The sequence below is a fragment of the Esox lucius genome, chromosome 12, assembly GCF_011004845.1.
Source record: "Esox lucius isolate fEsoLuc1 chromosome 12, fEsoLuc1.pri, whole genome shotgun sequence".
In the NCBI taxonomy this organism is placed as follows: domain Eukaryota; kingdom Metazoa; phylum Chordata; class Actinopteri; order Esociformes; family Esocidae; genus Esox; species Esox lucius.
Genome location: NC_047580.1, coordinates 20433353 through 20454884, shown reverse-complemented (window position 1 = coordinate 20454884; position 21532 = coordinate 20433353). Strand labels below are relative to the sequence as shown.

The window sequence follows — 21532 nt, the reverse complement described above, 5'->3', positions numbered from 1 at the left end:
CAGCTACAGCTCATCTTTCTTTGCCATCTCACTTGTTTTCTCTTGTTGCAGAAAAGACAGATTTTATAATATGCGCAAACTGTAAAGTGTCGGTTGTTCAACAAAAAAACTAAAAGAAACTCAGAAGTCACATCCATAAAATGGTTTGGAAAATGTTTCAAAGGACTGTACTAGCTTGGGAACAAGTTGTCAGGGTTAGAGTCAACCCTACCCTAATTCCTTTGTTGTCACCAAATCTTATTATTTCAAGCACCTACTTTAGGCATTAGGCAGGAATGTTGCGGCAGTAACTAAAAGGTCAAAAGGTTAATGTTCCCATTTAACCCTAACCGCTCCTGTAAATTGCTCTGCTAAGTACAAATATTAACCGTTAATGGTGCTATATAAATGCAATCAAATACTACACATCAACTGCTTCTCAGAAATGTAATTTTCCTAGAAAATCTAACTTGGGCTTCTCAACTAAACAGTGACAACCAAAAATAAAATATAAATGGGGTTCGGTAAAGACACTCGTGGGCTGTCTACAAAAAATTTGTCAAATGACAAGAAAATTGCAGTTTAAGAGACCTAAAATGAGCCCACTAAATTCGCTAGAGAGAAGGCAGAACATAATAAATAACACAAAAAAATGCAGAATGGCAATTAAAATGAGTGGAGCAAAACGAATAAGCAAAAGGAAAAACAAAACATTTTATGCATTTAGACTCCTTCGGATCCAAGCTCTGAAATACTGGTGAAGTAGGATGAGGGACTGGTAGGCAAAAGTCAGCATGGGGTAAGAAGCAAAGTCAGTCCCTAGCAAAGGGCATTGGTTTCGTTACCCATACATAGTCAACGTTGTTTGATGGAGTCTTGTGACAATTAGCTTAGCAACTGTGTTACACAGGCTTTGAGGATATAATGAATGACTTTCTATCAGGGGGATACGGTCCCTCTAAAAACAACATGATCACAATGATGCTCACTGGAGCTTCCATCATATAAACGTGTAGAGTTCAAGAAATGTTGCAAATTCATCCAGGCACACCCACAACTTTAGGCAATGCTAGCATGTATATCCAGATTTGTGTGTTATACAAAAACAACCTTAGGCTTCCAATTGTCTAGAGAATCAAGTGGGAGAGAGTAGTGAGGCCCTTTCTGGTCTCTGAATGTCACTTTAAAAATATTGCGTTTTCATCCTAAACATTAGATAGGCCCATACAGGGGAACAACATCCTGACTAATGAGTGAGTCTAACAAGCAACTGTCTAGAACAAAATGACCGGCTATAACGGATAATGCCTTTAATTATCCACAGACCGTGACACATTAGATTTTAAATGATGAACTTAATCTCATCCGGTGAGTCAAAATGTCCAACAGAAATAAAAAAATTTAAAAGTACATATATTTTTAACAACAACTCACTCGTTCTTCATCTGCAGCACCTGATCCATAGTGACCACACCAGCACTGGTGAAGTTCTCGCTGTACTGATTCATCTTGATGGACTCCAGCCACTCGGACACCGACCTGAAGGGTGAGCCATCTGATCCACTTGTGCTGGGCAGGCGGATCGATATGCTGGAGGAAGGAATTAAGAGATGGGTGAAAATATAAAAAGAGTACATCATTTTTTCTTAAACTCAGGGGGTAATTTTCTTTTAAATAAGACTACAGTAAATGCCAATAAAGCGCCATTAACAGTACCATTAACCCTGATGTACTGCACCTAGTCATAATATTTTTCCATTTCAGTTTTGTTATTGTAGCATTTGTAGCACTAGGCAACTGGCCACTCATCTAATTCCATACTGATCCTCTACACAATTACATGTATGTGCATGACTTGCAGTGCTTCCCTGCCTTCCCTAAGACAAATTATGTAAAAATATAAAAAAATAAAGGCTTTTACAATTATGCCTACTTTGGCAATGTTTTTTATTATTACTTATTTACTGCATTTTCTATGTGATCTTTTCTCGTTTACTGTTTCAAGGATCTCCTTTGCTATGAAAATCCACACCAGAGCGTAAAGGACTCCTACCGGGGATCAAAGTCTGCGATAGTTTTCAGGGACTCTGGGCTCCTGAGAAGCTTGTCCAGGAGGCTGACAATATCCGTGAATTTGGGCCTCTTGGAGCGGTCCTGCAGCCAGCACTGCAACATGAGCTGGTAGACTGCGGACGGGCAGTCCATGGGCGCCGGCAGCCTGAATGCCTCATTGATGGCTTTCATTACCTAACGACCAGAGGCTAGAAGTTACCCAGAGGTCGCACATTGGAACAGAGCTTCAATGAGATGTTACAATAGTTAGCACTGGTTCACTGTTAGCAAGAACTCAGTGGGTTTCCAATGGTTTCTGTTAACATTAGTAATAGCTTCAACAATACCATTAGCAGTGTGTCACTGAGTTGAAAGAGATTTTTCATCCCAAATCAATATTGGGGTCAAATTCACAATTACCCGGAGTTGTGACTGAAGGTAACAAAACAATAATCCATTATTTTCCTTTGGATACAGCTTGGAGTTAGAAGATTAGATTGGAAACAAACCAGTGTTAGCAAAGCCACACTGCACCTCAACACCTCCAAAAATACAAACTAAATTCCGTAGTTAGAGTAATCCTTTTTTTTTTTTTTACATGCATACTACTGAAAAAGACACGCTGGATTTATATATGTCGCTGCATCTTTCCTGACGTAAACAAAACTCTTAACACAGGAAGTTTCAGAACATCTGACCATAATTGCAAAAATATATTGTGGCGGAAAAGAAAACATGGATAGGTTCTTTGGAGTATCCATGCTACCAAACTTACTATAAAGTGTTTGAGGAAGATTTGGCTTACAGTTAGGACTGGGAGATATGACCTAAAAATAGTACATAATACAGTATATTTGGAATTTTGGATGTTAACGGTATGTCATAGTATTAATTGTTTCCTTAAAACGTTATAAAAACATGAATAAGAAGGTTTAAGGTGTCTTACTAATGTCTTCCATCATGTCAGATTATGATTAAGTTGGTTCCATCAAAAGTTCCTTTTTGGTCCACCAATTCATCCACAAATTATAACTAACTAGAAAAGCTGATAGTATTTGTAAATTATATGAAAGTTCAATGCTATAAAGAATATTGTAATATTTATTTTAATTTAGTTGTTATTTCCCTGAGAATAAACTGCATACAAAGGTGCTATGTTCAAGACTTCCAAGAAATGCTGCAAAATCCCCCAGGCACACTCACAAGCAAGCATACTTAGATGATACTAATGTGGCTATCTAGATTTATTAATACAAACACAGCCGATTCTTCATAATTTCATAACATTTCTACTGTCAATACCGCCCACCCTTAGCCTGACACGACCACATGACTACACAGTGAAGAGCTATCAACTCACTGATTTCAATTTGTGTGCTTACCATGCTTTAATAATACTACCTCCAGACATAAACCAAAAGTAAATAATGCATTATCGTAGGCATACTAACTCATGGTAAGGGTAATTTGACCCAAATATAGAGGTTGCTTATTTTATCCCTTTAACTATTAGGCTTTCTGCTTCCTTTGGTTTTATTTGCATAGCATTATAGTATACCTCGCAGTTGCTCATGTCCCAGTATGGCCGCTCGCCAAAGGCCATGACTTCCCACATAACAATGCCAAAGCTCCACACGTCACTGGCCGAGGTGAACTTCCGATAGGCAATGGCCTCTGGGGCTGTCCAGCGGATGGGTATCTTACCTCCCTGTTGGAAGGGAATAAAGAAGACGCCATTTAGGTTAGAGCCCCATTTAATTATATGATAGTCCTGGGAGCAGTTTAAACCGGACGGGAGGAGCCATCTAAAAGGTTTTGTCATAGCAACATGCAATATTTTATACTAACATAACATAAATCCTCAATGATTTAAAATTCCAGAGGAAGACATGACTGACGGACAAATCATTTTCATTGACCAGTAACCAGTGACACTGACCTATCAAATCTAGTTTCACGCTTTGTTCTAAAATGGGCCAATCACTTGAAGCATCAGTATAAAAAGATATTCAAACGTTAGAAAAAAGTAGTTAACTAACATTAGCTAGCACTAAATACATATTTTTCTAAAGCAGTGTGTAATGAACACAGGGCAGACACAGACAAACTCCAGTGTCTTCTGTCTGTGTCTTCTAGGATGAAGACCTGGTGTAGCTCGATGACTAGTCCTGCTTAAGCAGAGGAGAGGCGACAGTGTAATGATGCATGCAAGCTTTATAGCTATATATTTTAATTGCTTTAACAATGTGTGTGCAGCTAGCTCCTCTGATGTCAGACCACCCCATGCGGGGCTGGAACAAGCGACCACATAATGAGAGCTTGGTCAAATTTAAACAACATTACTGTCGCCATACAACTACTTCAAGAGTCTCATAACGAGTGATGACAACTATTGAAATGCTATCAGCAACGACCGCTAACTGATTAGCCATTTTACAATTACAGGTGTAAAATCTGATATTGTGTCACGGGCCATCAACCACTCAGGGTTCCTGGCAGAACTGGCTATGCTAATGTTTTTACACCAGTCGTTTTACTTCTACTTGAGTGACATTTCACTAAAGTAACAGTACTTCTACTTGAGTAGGTTATTTCAGAATTCATTCTACCTCTGGGCAAAGCCAACTATTCTAACTTCCAATATTCACTTACACTGGTGGTGTAGGTCCCCTCTGGGTCATCTTCCAGCACTCGAGACAGGCCGAAATCAGACACCTTACACTCAAGGATGTGGTTTACCAGGATGTTGCGGGCAGCAAGGTCCCGATGAACGTAGCTCATATCAGACAAATATTTCATGCCTGCGGCGATGCCACGCATCATGCCCACAAGCTGGAAGGAGGGCAGCTCACCATCATGATCCTGGACACACGGTTACACACAAACTGTTAGGGAGTCATGCTGTGACGCTAGAAGAAGCTCAGTCGTCATTAACTCAGTGTCCTTCCTTTAGAATGGCAACTTTCAATCAATGTATTGTAGACCTACTCACCTTTAGGTACTTGTCTAGTGCGCCGTTCTCCATATACTCAGTCACAATCATGGCATGCTTGACTGAAAAACAAAACGAGCATAGCTACTGTTTACAACTGCCCAAAAGAGGCAGGAAACAGACATTTAGAAAATGTATAGACGGGTAAATGCAGAATAACAATCTTGGTACGGATAGCACCCTGTTTTGTCTAAAAGAGCCTTCTTACATTTAGTGACAACTCCCTCCAGGCGAATTATGTTCTGGTGGGAGAACTGTCCCATGATGCTTGCCTCTGAGAGGAAGTCCTGCCTCTGCTTCTCAGAGTAGCCTGGCTTCAGCGTCTTAATAGCCACTGCAGTCTCCTTCCTCCCTGATGCTTTCAGAATACCGCGGTACACCTCTCCAAACTCCCCTAGAGACACAGAAGAAGGGGGTGTTGGGGCTTCAAAGGGCTGATGTGGTCACACTGCAATAAACCCATCATCTGAGAAGGGTTTGAGCCCAAGGAGGGAAAGCCTCGGAAATATTTTCAGATCCAGTTGTTGATCTGAAATATCCTTGTGGATTTCAGGGTATTTAGAGACAAAGCACTGGTCCTTGAAGCCAAGCAGTGTTACCACACTGAAAATGTCTAAACATGCAGGATGAGGATGCAATCCATCAATACTAATCTAGTCTTAATGCTGTCTTTCAGGCCTCAAGCTGTGGCACTCACACAGAACTACAGGGTGGAAAACCCCTCAATACTAAACTACTCACCAGCTCCAATCACTTTCTGCTTGGTCACATGGCTGGGATGAATCTCACTGGCATACATATGGACAGCTGTGTTCGGGTCTTCATATGTATGTGGATCCACATAGGTTTTCAGCGGCTTCAGTTGCTCTGGAAAATAATGAGAATAGATGGCAATTGTGTCAGAACTATAAAATAAATAAAAAAGGAGAAGAGAGAGAGAGGCAGAAAGACATGTAACAGTCTACCTGAGCTAGAAAAGTAGGCATCTTCTGGTCCTTGTCTTGTATGGCAGTTCCTTTTCCTTGATTAACAGAAAATAAATATCGTCAATGATTATTTTGTTCCCAAATGCTATAACCTGTTACTATTATCCTTTCATTTGTAGCTAGTTTCAAAAGCCCCTAGACATTGGTGCACGCTGCCGCAATTCACTGTGGGAAAGACTGGAACATCTGTATTCACTAAGTCCTCATAAAGACAGATAAACCACAGATGGTGTTGTGCTGCTGTGCTGTAGAAGCACAGTCACCTTTAACTGCTACAGTGTGTCATGCAGCTCTTACGATAAAACAATGCTCAATATTGTTAGAGCAGGGAATGGCACTACTCAGCGTGGATGCCACATAAACTCTGAATTCATTATGCACCAGAGTAAGGGCAAGTGAGTTTATGCACCAACATCATACAGCTAGCTGGTTGGTGAAGAAAGATACATTCTAATCAAAAGTAAAACTACTAGCATGAGCAAACTGTCACTTTAATATTGCTGATTCACAACTAAACACGTTTCTAAATACGTAAACGTATAGGCCTGCAGTTATCTTTTGTTGCCCATTCCTGTTGCCTCTCTCTTTAAGGTAATAAATAATGACAAGCCATGCCAATAATCCTGTATTAAGTGCTGGAAAATGGAGTGTTATATGCTTAACAAAAAGGGCGAGACACAAGGAGGTTGTTGCTGACCGCTTGCGTACGAGAATGACGACCACCACGATGAACAACATGGCACCTCCACCAACCAACACTCCGAAGATGACAGCGGCGTTGCTCTGGGCCGGCGGCACTGTAGCACATCAACAAACACTTACTGTCTGAGACACAAGAAACCCCTCTTCATTTTAAAGCCCTGGGACATCTAAAATTGCATGCCGTTTTCTCCCATCACTTTGAGATATTGATATTTTAGGATTTTTTTTTCTTTTCGTCAATGACCCCAAATAGAGCGGAATACCTTTACAGTTACTAAACATATGTTTGGTATTTTGTTTGTGCATCTTTAGACCTATATTATTACAGTACTACAGCCTATATAAAATAAGTGATACAGGGTTAAAAAAAATGCCCCAAACAGTATGCACAACATGGTGGTTTTAATATTATGTTGCTGAAGCAAGTATTTTTCCCCCCCATCATTAATATTTCTTAAGACCACAAACACACTAACCACTAGGCTATTGGGTCTGTATATTGTTTGTTCATTGGTTAAATGAAAAGAAAAATGCTTTCAAATTCTAATTGAATGTTGCATAACAGAAACAATATAATGATTTAATAATTACATTTTATACAGCCCAAATCATGAAGTGAACTACCCAGCTGCATGCACACATTTAGCTGAATTATCAAAATGCATAGGGATTGTGTAGTTTGGAGAGTGTTTCAAATTGGCAAGATATTGCTGAGATATTGGGATGGTATGTTTTAACTTGTGTGTGTGTTTTCAGTGCATCCGCTTATGTCTGAACATTCATTTAAAAAAAGGACATGAAGCAAATTTCATCAGTTAATTAAACAGATTTTGTGACTGAATAGTTAGAGTTAACCCTAACTCAGTAGTTTAATATGAGGAGAATAAATTAGTTAATGTCTGGCAACTTGACACTGATGATTGTAAAGCAACTTCAATCCTGTTTACAGTGTATATGGACAGAATGTGACAGTGGAGGGATGATTTATCTTCAGTCAGAGGGACGCCATACTCTGACATACTGGTAACTATTATCCTTATGCGAACACCAAGTCTGAGATACAACATAAGAATGTGTCTAGAAGACGTCTATAGATAATATTACAGCACATGACGAATACAATGTGTTAGAGCACTGTGCTCATCAGGATGTGTAGCAGCTTTACTTAAAGGACAGGGAGGTGGGTCTCAGCTGTGGTCCAAGTATTCTGATATGTTCTGTCCAGTCCTCCATCTTACAACCCTCCATGATTTCCAGAGGAATATCAGACTGGCTCTGTATCATTGACTGATTTAATGACGGACTGTAACAAAAAGAAAATCTAGCCTACAACTGACTTTCTGATATCAGTAATGGATGGTTATAAAGACCACTCATACCAATAAAAAGGCTGACTAACTTACTGTATAGGCTCAGTTGATGATCTGCTTTAATGGGATTACATTACTGTGGGAACATTCAGAACAAACACACGCCATATCAGCATTGACTATGGCTTTTGTGGATTCTGAATTGAATGTGTAAATAAGTGCCTTTGATAAGTAACGGTTAACAGAAACTGCATTTAAATATTACTATGTGAAAAATCACCAGGTCTAGGTAAATAAGTTAGATACAGAAAGTAGCTAGCCAATGGAGAAAATACACCTTTCTGTAGCAGGTACTTCTTGCTGAACAGCTTTTTGTAACTAGCTGAGTGACAAATGTCCATAGTCCAATAGCTACTAAGACCTAACGTGAGTCATGACTACTGACACCAAGTGAGCCTACTAGCTATATAGCAGCCTACATTTTGACAGCCACAGCAGTAGCATTAAGCCAGCAAATGTTAATGCAAGACAACTTTGTTTACTTTTTGCATTTGTTCTGTTCATAAACAGTAATTTATATCCAAAAGGCGAATCCTTTCACTGTGCTGTTAAAGCCATCGTTACAGTTAACCCAGTTTATAAACTCCCCTATCAATGTACAATGAATATTGTACTTTTGGTATAAATGAAACAAAAGATGACAAAAGAAAAACATATCTAGTTATCTGCCTCCTGTTTTTTGACAGCCAATTTGAAGACCATGAACAAAAAATTACTTGATATTAAAATGTATTCTAAAACATTCTGAAACCAAACACCTTAAACAAGCCATTTATTGTTTTTCCACTTCTTAATTTGAATTAAATAAATTACCAAAAGAAAGAAAATAGTTGATCATTATTAGATTTCCGTTATTCAACATCCTATTTGGAAAATAATTAAATAAATTTTCGTATAATTACGTATAATTTCTGTTCACACAAAAATTTTACCTAAACACAGCAAATTACTCATTTCCTGTTCTGTGTCTCCACTTCCTAATATGAAGGAATTAACCAATGAAGAAATGTTACACAGAGCCTATTAACCTGAAATGGTCTGTCTTCCTTACCTTCAGGCAGGGTTTCAAATTCATCCTCCATGCTGGATCCTCCAGGGCCGCCCTCAGGGCTCAGAGCCTGTACCCTGAATAGGTAGGCGGTGCCCGGGGACAATTCACTGATCAGCACAGAGCTCTTCTCCAGAAGCAGGACAGTGTACGTGGTCACATCCAGATTGTCATCCTGGAAACGTTGGAGAGGGGGAAGAGAGAATTGAAAGATTAGAGCAAATATGCTGGTTTACGGTGTTTCAGTAATGATGGATGATGACGATGATGATTTACACGGTTTTGTAAAGAAGCACTGGTATGCTACCTGGTGTTTATCTCTGAAAAATCTAATTTACTCACTTTCATTCATGCGTTATCATCAAATTAAATATTTATGTAATTTTATGCATGAAAAGACATACAGAACTATTTGTAATGAGAGCATACCTTAGGAAAGAGACCAAACAGAAAACCACATGCTTGTTTTCATATCCTTGTGTTCATTATCCCATAACCTTAACCCCAACATTTGCCCCGAAGCCTAACATTAACTAACGTTTATGCCTAAACTTCATTCATTATTTAACCCTAAAATGGTATCTCTTAAGCTGTTTAAGGCAGAGATACGACACCAAATCCCTTTCATAGAGACCTGAAATGCAGAATTCCATGATCCGTACCTCATAACCCTAACCGAAACCAAGTATTATGGAGACAAAACCAGCATTGTGTTACATGTTAAGTTTGTTGACGGCCTGCTGTTTTTGTTTTGTTTATTCCTGACAACGTAAACAACACTAGTGGCACCACCATACCTTCCTGCGGTACGTAAGTTCGTAGCGTGTGGACCGGGGCAGGGGCCTGCGGGGCGCTACAGCCCAGGACAGGGAGATGCTAGTGGCGCTCCGATCTTCCAGGCGCATGGACGTCACCTTGGGTGGGTCTGAGGAGGGAACGGGGTGGAGAGGAGATGTGACGAATACGACCCAAGACAAGGCAGCTTTCGAAACGACAACGGCCCTTGTGGCTACAGCCCACCTGTGTAGTGCAGGGCAGTGGTTAGCGTGCTGCTGGACGGGGGCCTGCTGGCGCGTGGCATCAGCGGCCCGGTGAACAGGGACACCCCGTTGTGGGCCTCCACGGTGAAGGTGTAGTTAATATGGGGCTCCAGCTCGCCCACGGTCACCGCGGTGTCCGTCAGGCCCGAGGAGGCCGGCTCCACGCGCACCTTCTCCCCGCACGGCTGGCACGCGCCACCGTCACAGCATCTGCACTCCACGCTGTAGGTGATGTCCCTGCGGCCTCCTGTGTCCTCTGGCGGGCTCCACGTCAGCTGCAACTTGCCCGCCGCCAGCTGGGTGGTCGTGGCAACTAGTTCTCGCGGTGCTGAAGGCAGGCCTGAGTATAGGTGGGGAGGAAAACGGAAGGACGGTTGGTTAGTTCATTAATTATGAATTGTCATGGTCATCATCAAGTTTACCACTGTCTCTGCGCATTCTGGGCAAATAAAGGCATAGTAGGTTAGTTTGTGATTGATGAACGTCATTATAATCGCGTTTACCACGGAATCTATACTCACTCTTATCTTCATATTTTCTTTTGGTTTAGAGTGCAATTAAAGTGCAATGACAATCCATGAACACAAGCCCTCCTTCTCACCTGTGCATGGCCCGGTCGGGTTGTCAGTGGGAGCACGGTAGTAGCCATCAGTGCACGGACAGAGCAGTGCCCCGGGATCACGCTTCTGTGTGTTAGCAGGACACCGCTCACACACATTGCTGGACGCAGACTCTTTGAAAAAGCCTGGCTGACACTCTGAAAAACACAATGCACAGAGGGGAAACTTTCATGAGGAACCAGCTGAGAAAAATCAAAGAAAGCCCAGCCTGAAAACCCAAATGGCACTTCACTACCCATATGATGCACTAGTTTTGACCAGTGCCCCATAGGTGCTAGTTAAGTGCCTTTTGAAGCAAAACCAGCTGCCATGTGGGATGATGACTACAGTGTGGGGACAACTTCCCGGACTACCCAACCGCTCGTCTTTCTGCACTAACATTTTAGTACTGAATTTACATTCTCACACATTTGTCCCCTAACGTTCTGAAAAGGAGTAAATCAAATCCACCCAAACAACATATTGCCATGATTGACACTTAAATGAGGGTGTCTGAAGAACTGCTTTGTGTCACAGTAGTTGAAGGGAAAAAAAAGGACATTAATGTGACAGCGCAGTGAGTACTTTGTGGCCGATTTGGCTGATTTGTTCATGCAAGTAACTATTTAAAAAGCACTATGAAATCTCATAACTAAGCGCGTTATACACAATTCAGGGATTTCACAGACAGACCACTTAGTGAACAGACCATTATGGGGAACATTATTTGACCCACTGATGTACGATGTGATTCATGTGTCGATATTTGCCCCATGTCATCAATACCGCTCGCTTTCAAACTTGGAATTTCATTGCTAACAGATGTATAAATAAACAACATATTACACATCAAGCCCAAAATGGGCATTGGTAATAGCCCTGGACTGCCGCTTTCCTAAGCTCTACATGTTGTTTTTGTGTATACTTATTGTCATGCGTCCATTGTGTTTTTACTATGTGCTGCAAAAAGTATTGCCTCCCTTAATAAAAGGATTATGAAAGGGGTCACTCACACATACACAATCTCACAGCACATTACAGAAATGTTTCTTTCTTTAAAAAAAACACACACACACACACAACCTGTCGTTCCACATTCCATAACAGTAATTCAAGAAGGAGAAAAAAAATAGAGATCAAGCCAGAATCGGGTGGGTAAAGAACGCAGAAACAATAAAAATAATCTGCGGAACCATCTCAAACCCCACGCATGCTTCAGATGCCCCTGTGCAGATACGAAACCATATCACTTAGATGTCTGCTCATTGCACACAAGGGAAAACAGATACAGGTACACTCCAGCTCTGAACCCCAGTGGAGGAATGAGAGGAGGATGGCATGAAATCTCTGAAGGCGTTATTGAGGAGTGAAAATGAGAAGGCCATCTTTAAATGCTTGGAAAACATTCCAATGCATGACGATCATTTCCTTGCTCTATCCCCTTACATGATCACCCACACAGGAAGGAAAATCTGACTTCAGAAGATGGATTACTGTCCCCTTCACCTGCGATAGAGAAACTGTCTGTTTTCTGTCTTCTATCATATAGCTCTGGGTTATGGGGTTGTGTCCCAATAATCTGAAATAGAATCCTTTCCTCAGGAAGGCCTCACCAAGTTCTATCAGACATAAAAATCAGTGTGCACTAATTCAATCAGATGAATACTAGGACACTGGCTTGAAAGATAGGACAACATAGTCATGTTTGTTGTGAGCCATCATTCGCAAAGTAGGGACTGGATGCAGAAATGTAACTGGGTGTGTGTGATTGCGAGAGATTGATTAAGTAAAGAAAGGGAGATTACAGGCAACGGAGGAATGTGTAATATGTAAAGAATCACTTACAGCTGACTTCAGTGTCATCAAGGCAAGACAGGAACAAGTCAAGAAGGAAACATGTCTATTCTCAGATAAATATCAGTTTTGTTCATTCGGCAAAGTTGACCTCGAAACCACGAGTAACCTCACACCCGGGCTGAAAGAAACCGCCTTTCATTTTGAGGGGGCTTTACTTAAGTGGCAATAAGACATTCCCCTTCCTTTGCTCCATTTGTCATTTGTCTCATGGCCTCAGACTTGTGGTCAAGCAATTTGTCTGCAGTAGAGGTGAACAAATGTTGTCAGATTTTTCTGTAATAATACAACAGCGCCTTTTCTCTTTTTCAAGAAAAATGCATGAAAATAATGTGTATTATGACTGCCCGCATGTTGTTGATTCTTTCCAGAACATTCAAGACAACTCATTGATAAAACCTTGACGGCAAAAATAAATGTAAAGAAACAGAAGGGCAGCAGATAGAAAAAAAGAGAGGTATCAAATCCTACTAAGGAGAAAGAGAAGACAGAATATCATTAGAGTGTGTAAATGAAACAGCTGCCATCCCAAACCCCAACTCATAAGCCTCCATCTCCCCTACCTTCCCACTCGTAATCCCCAAATTCCTCTCTCCACTCCCTTCGTCTATGTCCCAGCCTAAGCAAAGGCTCCCAGCTAACCCATTAGCATCCCCTTTCACTGGGGACCAGCAGGCAGGAGGATGCCATGCCATTCAACTCCAGGGAGGGGAAAGAAACACTTAATACATGAAACACCACATGGCAAATGTATAGAGAGGACTAGGCTTTTTATACGCTGCAGCAGTTGCGGGAACAGAGCGTGGGTGCAGCGCATCTGTTCAGGGCCATGGGGAGATGGCCTTACACTAAGAGGCAGACCGTAATCAACAGGCATTCCAAAATAAACGACCCAATGGGAGATGTTGGCCTAGTGAGTTCAGGTCTTTCCCCCTTACAGCTAGGAGGGCAGCTGTGTATGCTGCAGTCTCCGACTCAAATCTATCAAGAAGAAATCAAATCTACCAACGTGGTTATTAGGAATCAGTGACCACTAGCAGAGTCATTTTTTAAAGGACAAAGAAACAAAAGGGTCTTCGTCTTAGCTACTGGACACAACAGGAAACAGGAAGCATGAGGCTGACGCTGAGATTCCTTCCTCCAGCAGCCAATCAAAGCATGCAAGGGAAGAAGGCCACAGCTACAGATAGAGACCAGGGAAAGATTAAGGAAGAGAGCAGCAATGTTTTTGACAAAGACAACAGAACATGCAGTACATCTGCGGTTTGGAGACGTAGTGCAATTCTCGAGAAAAACGTAGTGCAATTCTCAAAGTAAATATGTCTGTCAACCTTTTTAAGAGTCAGACAGCTGAGAATGTGTCCTTTTTTCCTTTCACGGTCCCCTGGGATGTCAGCCCTGTTTGTCATTTCAGAGGCACTGAGCCTAAAGAGCCTGGGCCTTTGTTTATAGTAAGTGACAGGCAGGACCTGGTGGATTCTGAGAGTTAAGGGGGCTGTGGGTGCCGGTTTGTCAGCCAGAGTTGAGATGGATGGAGGGGGAGACAGGGATGAATGCATGGATGAATGGGTACATGGCAGAAGGAGAACAGGAAATCCCACAAGGACTGGTGTTAAGTGGGGGTGCTCCAGTGAAGGGGGGGGGGGGGGGGGGATCAAGTCCTAGTCTCAAGCGCAGGAGGGTCATGTCTGCCCCAGGGTAGTATTGAGTTAAACTGTCCTCAAGTAGATTGAGTCGATGGCCAACTAAAACAAACACAGGGAAGAATGGGGGAGAGAGTCAGGGGGAGGGAAGGAGGGAAATTCAGATACAGTTCTGCAAATAAAAAAAGAAAGGGAAGAAAAATAAAACTAATAACTGTTGAGATCATTATCATTAATAATGGTAGATATCCAAGAACAAGTTCACTTTTCCAACACTCAACGTTTCAAATGTGTGTTTGGCTGCCATTTCCATCGGAGTTGTGTTGAATCTCCATCATTTCTGTTGGCATGTGTAGGACCACATGTCATTGTTTTATTGGGTGTTTGGGGGAGAAGTACAAAGTGTCTTTGATGGGGGAGGTGTGGTGGTAACTTGAAGCCAGAGGGTCAGATCCAAACACGGGGGTTAAGGTGTGGGGGGACATTAGTCAAAAGGATTAGCCGACCGATAGAGCAGCTGTAAGGGAATTACATCTGTTTTACAATTCCACTTAGGCTTTCATGTGGTTGTTAACAATAAAGTCCCTAATCCCTTTCTCTTCACACTCCTCTCCTCTTCATACTGCTCACAGAAAACATGGGTGTGAGAAGACTGCAAATGGAAGCAATAGAGCGATACAAACAGGAAGACAGCAGCCATGCAGGCATTAAAACAACCATTACACAAACCAAGAAGTAATGGTCTAACACTAAATAAAAGTCATGCTCTAATTTCCATCATATTCCTCAAAGCATTCTAACCTTGTTCCATCCTTCGACAACAAGCCATGGTCATCAAGGACACACTTCCTTTGCTTTTCCTAAAAGTTCAGGCCAGACATCCAGCTGGCAGCACAAGCTGGATTCCAACAACGTGTCTGCATCCTCTTTAAAGCGGAAACATTTGCTAATATGCACAATTGATCATCAACGGGGCAAATAAACAAAAGGGGTGAGGTAAAGACATTTACTGGGGTGATCCAAAATGGGGGAGGGTGGTCAAGAAAGCATTTTCTTAGTGTGTTGTATGTGTGATTTTTGTTTAATTGGTAACAGGGGGAGGGAAGCGGTCTGGTTTACAGTCACCTTTTTGTAGATTTTACCATATCATATCTTCCATCCTAACCAAATATAATCATCTGCAACTCTGCCGTCAAGTTGTTACACAACATTCCTTGTGCATTATGATTTCCTGCACCTACTAAACAGTGATGATTAGTACCATCCAGAAGTTTTGGGACAGAAAAGGCAAAATTGACATTCTTGCTGTCTACCCAAGGTATGTGAAAATATTAATAAAATATGTTTTGGGGATTTTCTGACTTCAGTCTCCTCTTCAGCAAGTGAATTTCATGTTCAGTCAGATATATAAGCAGATTGTCTTGGCCAATTTAAAACTTTCTACTGTTGTCCCCTGATGACTTCCTTGGTTGTGTTGGCAGTGCGTTTTGTGCACTTGTCGTGTTCTGGGAAGCATTGCTCAAAGAGTCTGGTGGCTTTTTTTTACATTAGTAACCAAGAAGCTTCTGTACACTTGAATAATTTCTGCATCCATCATTTCTTACACTGTCAATGAAGCCCATTACATTCCGGCATGCCCATGCCCTATGTCAACCTAGCCATTTAAATTCTGTTGCCCAGGTCTTCTACGAACAGTAGATTGTGACACTTTCACCCAAGCATTCCAGAGGTTGTTGGTGATTTTTATTGTTTTATTGACACCAGTGGTTTTCTTTATTTTTCAGCATATTCTAAACTGATGATCTGGCTATACCCAAATTTTGTCGTATGGTTCTAATTGAGTTCCTCTTTTCAGTTAACATCCAAATCCCCTGCTTTTCATTCACAGACCTAAAAACAGACTCCAAAGGCAAAAGCAAAAGATAGAACTCAAGACTACAGATTCATAGCACTTTTGTGTGTGAACAATAAATGTAACAGGAAACACCTTATCAATTAAAAACACCTCACAGGCCAATTGTTCAAATTCTTATGCTCACATACAATGGGGGGGGTCAGTGCTCTTATTCTTATATGGTAAAACATATAAAGTCAGTTATCGTCCCCTATATTGATAGTTATTGTATCAATGTCATTCACAAATGAAAGTTTTATTTTTTGTGCCATGAAATGAAACAGCTTTGGCATGGAAAAGTTCATGTTCAGTCTTGCTAGCAATTGCTCAATAATCATGACTAATCATTAATGGCTAATAAACTTAAAATGGCCAGCAGCAAAAGCCATACAGTTCATAGATGCTATTTGTGGTGAAGGCAAACTTAATAAGAACTGTTTGTCGGATTGACACAAAACTTGATGGTGTTTAGTGGCTGGGCGAATGTATATCACCTCGGTGTAGTAGTTAAAGATGGGAGACCCGGTTCGAATCCAGTGAGGGCAACATTTATCACTTTTAATTGTGGGCCGGCTGAACTAGGTTTGCCTGTTTCATTTTCTGATTACTATGTGATCACGTTATTTCATAGTTTTGATATCTTTGCTATTATTCTACAATGTGGAAAATAGTAAAAATAAAGAAATACCCTTGAATGAGTAGGTGTCCAAACCTTTGACTTGTAATGTAGATCTACCTTAACACACCATTTAACATCTGCTACTCTAACAGTAACTTGGGCTCTAGAAGATATGCCACTCCTAAAGCCTTCTTCCTTTGGTTGATACTCAGTTAAGTTTGCTGCTGCCAATGCCAAGAACAAGTTCTAAAAGACCCTTAAGACATTTTTACTTTTGCAATGGCCTGTCTAAGGCCCCCTCAAAAGAAAAAGGTTCAAAGCCATTTATCAGAGCAGTAAGTGTTAATTTAAAAACAATAAAACTCAAATATTTCTAGAAACCAACTGTGTTTTTTGTGGAATTGTTTTAGAAAATAATTTGGTAGGCCTACTATTTCTCTGGTCATTGTTTATACAGCATGTGCATTTTTCTTCCAGTCATTGTGGTACACGGAAGTGCATTTACCACCATCCATTCAGGAAAGTTACCCACCGCTTTGGGTTTGAGTTAGCTAACATTTGTCGGCTTGCTACAAGCATATATTATAACATTGCATCTTAACTATTAACTTAATTAGCTAAACGGCCTGCTATGCAAGAATTAGGAGCACTGACCATCTTTCAAGTTTTTAACGTTAAGTTTACAGCCTCGTTGAACTAAACATGCATTAGGGTTTTGAGTAAACTTTGGTAGTTAAATGTGCTTTTTCAAGAAAACAATGAATATACTGCATGATGCTAATGTCCAGGTTTAATCAAAGCATGGACCACTTAGATATTGGATTATTATTAGCATGTATTTTATACTGTGAAGTAAAAACCAGCCAGCTATAAAAGAATGAGGAACACTGATTGGCTTTTGGGAGTTACATTTAGAGCCCCTTTGGCTGAGCTTGGCAAATGTTTTTCTGATGTCAAACAAAGCACATTTTAAGTAACTATAATATATTCTGGGCATACATGCATGCTTGCATGACTGCTTTAACTATTAGTTTAGGAAATAAGCAAAAAGAACAAGGAGTACTGTCCATTAACAGCTTGTCCACTCAGCTAATAACATTAATAGTTGATTTTCTACTTTCCCTGTCCAGGAATGTCACCAGGAATGTTCAGCCCAGTGAGCCTCCTGCATCAAAGACAAAACATGTAGACAAAAGTATGGAAAAAACGCAGCCGCTACATTACTACTCCATTCATACTAAGCAGGAACCAATAAAATAAAAAATCATGATGGTGAAGCTCCCAGTCTGCAATTAATTTAGAATACATTTTTACACCTTTAGTTGGAAGCGCCCCCGCCACCCCGAGTATACTTCAAACTGTCCCTGACAGCAGGGGCAACAATGGAAATCCCTGAGCCAACGAGTTGGAGTTGCATGAGGATTAGGTGGCGTCCGGTTTCCGCTGGAGCTTGTCCGGGGGGAAGGGGGGGGTACAAACTGATATGGGGAAGGAAAGTGCTGAGCTCACACACCGGCAGCACAATACATAAACCACCATCACGTTGCACAGGAATGCCATACAGAGGAAATATGCACCCAAAACATGTCTTCTCTGTGCCAACTTATAGGGAACTGTAGCTGCATGGCAACCAAGAGTAATGGTATGAAAAGATATTAGAATAAAGGGAAGAATTTAACATTGAGACAAAATGCATTTTGTTCTAATTTATCCCTTTGGCCTTCATATGCACAGATAAGAGCCATCTATACTCATACTCAGAACTACAATGATTTCATGTTTCTCATTTACTTATGAAGATAGTAAAATTAGGATCCAGTGTTACAGTTAATCTAAGACATTATGAACACAAAATATAAAACAATCTGTAATGAGAGAATTTGTCAGGGGTCTGAATTATTTTGCAAGGCACTATATTTCCTCATTGAATTCAAAAGGAAAAACTTAAATAAAATGCTAACTAAACCAAATTAAAATCAGTTAAAATCCACAATTTTGACACAACATTGGCCATGACTCCATTCCTGGTAATCTCTAGGAAATTAGAGTGAATTATAATGGGCACTAAATTAATTCCAAATGTAGCCACAAGACGATAGAGCATGGCACTGTCAACAGCCAATTTACTCAGTCTCTCCATTATCTAGGCCTATTAGTTTCTTTCTGAAAAGGATCAACCACAGACTGCAGCACTAGTCTCTACTGGTAATATATTCAGAAAAACAAATAAACTAACAAAATGTTATGAGTACATTGGGGGGAATCCTTTGTCACATTCATTGCTTGTGCAATATACAAAGGATATAAAAAGTCTACACACCCCTGTTAAAATGCCAAGTTCTTGTGATGTAAAAGAATGAGAAAGATAAATAAAACTGTTTCCACCTTTAATGTGACATAACGCAAACAATTCAATTGAAAATAAAATAAATAACCTTTGAGGGGGGAAGATAAGAAAATAAAAAAAATGCAATAACCTGGTTGCATAAGTGTGTACACCCTTAAACTAATACTTTGTTGATGCACCTCTTGATTTTATTACAGCACTCAGTCTTTTTGGGTAAGAGTCTATTAGCATTTCACATCTTGATGTGGCTTTCTAACAGATGCCTGAAGGTTTTGTGCCAAAAATGCCTGGTATTAAGAACTGTCCATAATTCCCTCCACCCTGACTAAGGCCCTGGTTCCAGCTGAAGAAAAACAGCCCCAAAGCATGATGCTGCCACCACCATGCTTCACTGTGGGTATGGTGTTCTTTGGGTGATGTGCAGTGATGTTTTGACACCAAACATACCTTTTGGAATTATGGTCAAAAAGTTCAACCTTGGTTTTATCAGACCATAACATTTTCCTGCATGCGTTTGGGAGACATGATGTTTGTTTTTGCACACTTCAGCCAGGCTTGGATGTTTTTCTTTGTAAGAAAAGGCTTCCGTCTTGCCACCCTACCCCATAGCCCATTCATGTGAAGAATACCGGAGATTGTGGTCACATGTAGCACACAGCCAGTACTTGCCAGAAATTCCTGCAGCTCCTTTAATGTTGATGTAGGCCTCTTGGAAGTTTTCTTTTTGTCTTTTCATCAATTTTGGAGGAACGTCCAGTTCATGATAATGTCACTGTTGTGCCTTATTTTCGCAACTTGATGATGACTGTCTTCACTGTGTTCCATGGTATATCTAATGCTTTGGAAATTCTTTTGAACCCTTCTCCTGACAGATATCTTTCAACAATGAGATTCTTCTGATGCTTTGGAAGCTCTCTGCGGACCATGGCTTTTGCTCTGAGATGCAAATAAGAAGATGTCAGGAGAATCCTACTAGAACAGCTGAACTTTGTGATTAATCAGAGTCACTTTAAATTAAGTGTGTAATGACTTCTATTTAACATGAGTTTGAATGTGATTGGTTAATTTTGAACACAGCCACATCCCCAGTTATTAGAGGGTGTGCACACTTATGCAACCAGGTTATTGTAAGGTTTTTATTTTTAATTTTTCCCCCTCAAAGATTTCAGTTTGTTTTTCAATTGAATTGTTCACATTAAAAGTAGAAAAAGTTCTGACATTATTAATCTTTGTCTCATTCTTTTACATCGCAAAAACCTGGCATTTTAACAGGGGTGTGTAGACTTTTTATATCAACTGTACGGTATCAATGCTGTGATCCCATTAGAGATGTTCGGAAACATTTCGATTTACATTTCATATGGATTGAATTATGTTTCTTGGACAATATATATAGAACTGGAACTTTCTTTACTGCTTTAATGTGTATCTCCACCAAATGATGGTACACAGATCAGAATACAGTTCACTGGTCGGGTAGTGTCTGTTTATATTTTTTGGAAACCGTTGCCAAATAAATAAAAATACTTGCTTATGTAAAGCCTAAATAGTCACATAATGGTTATTTGAAATGGGATATTGTGATTAAATTGGTGTCACAATCAGAAAATGCACTCCGGCCAACCATAATAAAATCTTCACCAGAAAAACTTTTTTTTTTTTAATTGTTGTCGCCTTGGGGCTGGTTACATGAAGAAAAACACAGTAATATTGCTTCTTATCATAAACTCACAGGAGAGTTAAAACTCTAGAAATAGAGGGGAGCAGTGGGGGAGAGCCTGGGAACAATATGAGATTGAGTGCGTGCCAGAGAAAGTTAAAGACAGAAAGACAGCAGGAGAGAAAAAGAAAGAAATATAAAAGATTAACAGGAGATGGAAGAAGACAGAAAGGGAGCAAAGAAATATGGGGACCGGAAGACTAAGACTCTGACACAACCAGGCAGGTACAAAAAGCACACCAAACCGAAGTCAATTATTACCCATACACGCCACTTACCACACCGCATGCAGAATCATACAGCCTAAAACTAAGTTCCCAACATTTCACCGGACATTACTGGAAAATACCCATTCCAGAACTAGTTTACAGGATTCATCAGGATGTATTGTTAAAAGAAAGGTAACATTGAGACTGTGACACAACCATTTAGAGAAAAAAAACATGAGTCCCAAATGGCCCCCTTAATCCCTATACAGGGAAATCATTTTTAAAGTCTTACCCCTCCTCCTGCCATTACTAAGTAATATTTGACCAACTCTAAGATGAGTGTGCATGGTTGGATTAAGAGTGATAGGGTGTGGGCCTGGACAGCTCAACACAATCCAAAGTGCAGTCCAGCCAAATGTATTTGTATGGTAACACGGTAACAAGGTATGCTTTTTTGTTTGAGCCAAAGAGCATGTGG

General features: G+C 40.5%; 1 protein-coding gene across 1 annotated transcript in view; it reads right to left on the bottom strand.

Annotated features, from left to right (window-relative positions):
- epha2b (eph receptor A2 b) overlaps positions 1-21532 on the bottom strand; it is a 32108-nt gene that overhangs the window by 4849 nt on the left and 5727 nt on the right. Inside the window, exons 4-16 of the mRNA XM_010875416.5 lie at positions 10771-10926; positions 10150-10509; positions 9927-10054; positions 9133-9304; positions 6707-6806; positions 5989-6044; positions 5765-5890; positions 5232-5417; positions 5024-5085; positions 4684-4893; positions 3590-3739; positions 2033-2226; positions 1414-1569 (exon numbers count right to left, since the gene is read on the bottom strand). Coding sequence (XP_010873718.3) covers positions 1414-1569; positions 2033-2226; positions 3590-3739; positions 4684-4893; positions 5024-5085; positions 5232-5417; positions 5765-5890; positions 5989-6044; positions 6707-6806; positions 9133-9304; positions 9927-10054; positions 10150-10509; positions 10771-10926 — 2056 coding nt within the window. The remainder of the gene's footprint in view (positions 1-1413; positions 1570-2032; positions 2227-3589; positions 3740-4683; positions 4894-5023; positions 5086-5231; positions 5418-5764; positions 5891-5988; positions 6045-6706; positions 6807-9132; positions 9305-9926; positions 10055-10149; positions 10510-10770; positions 10927-21532) is intronic.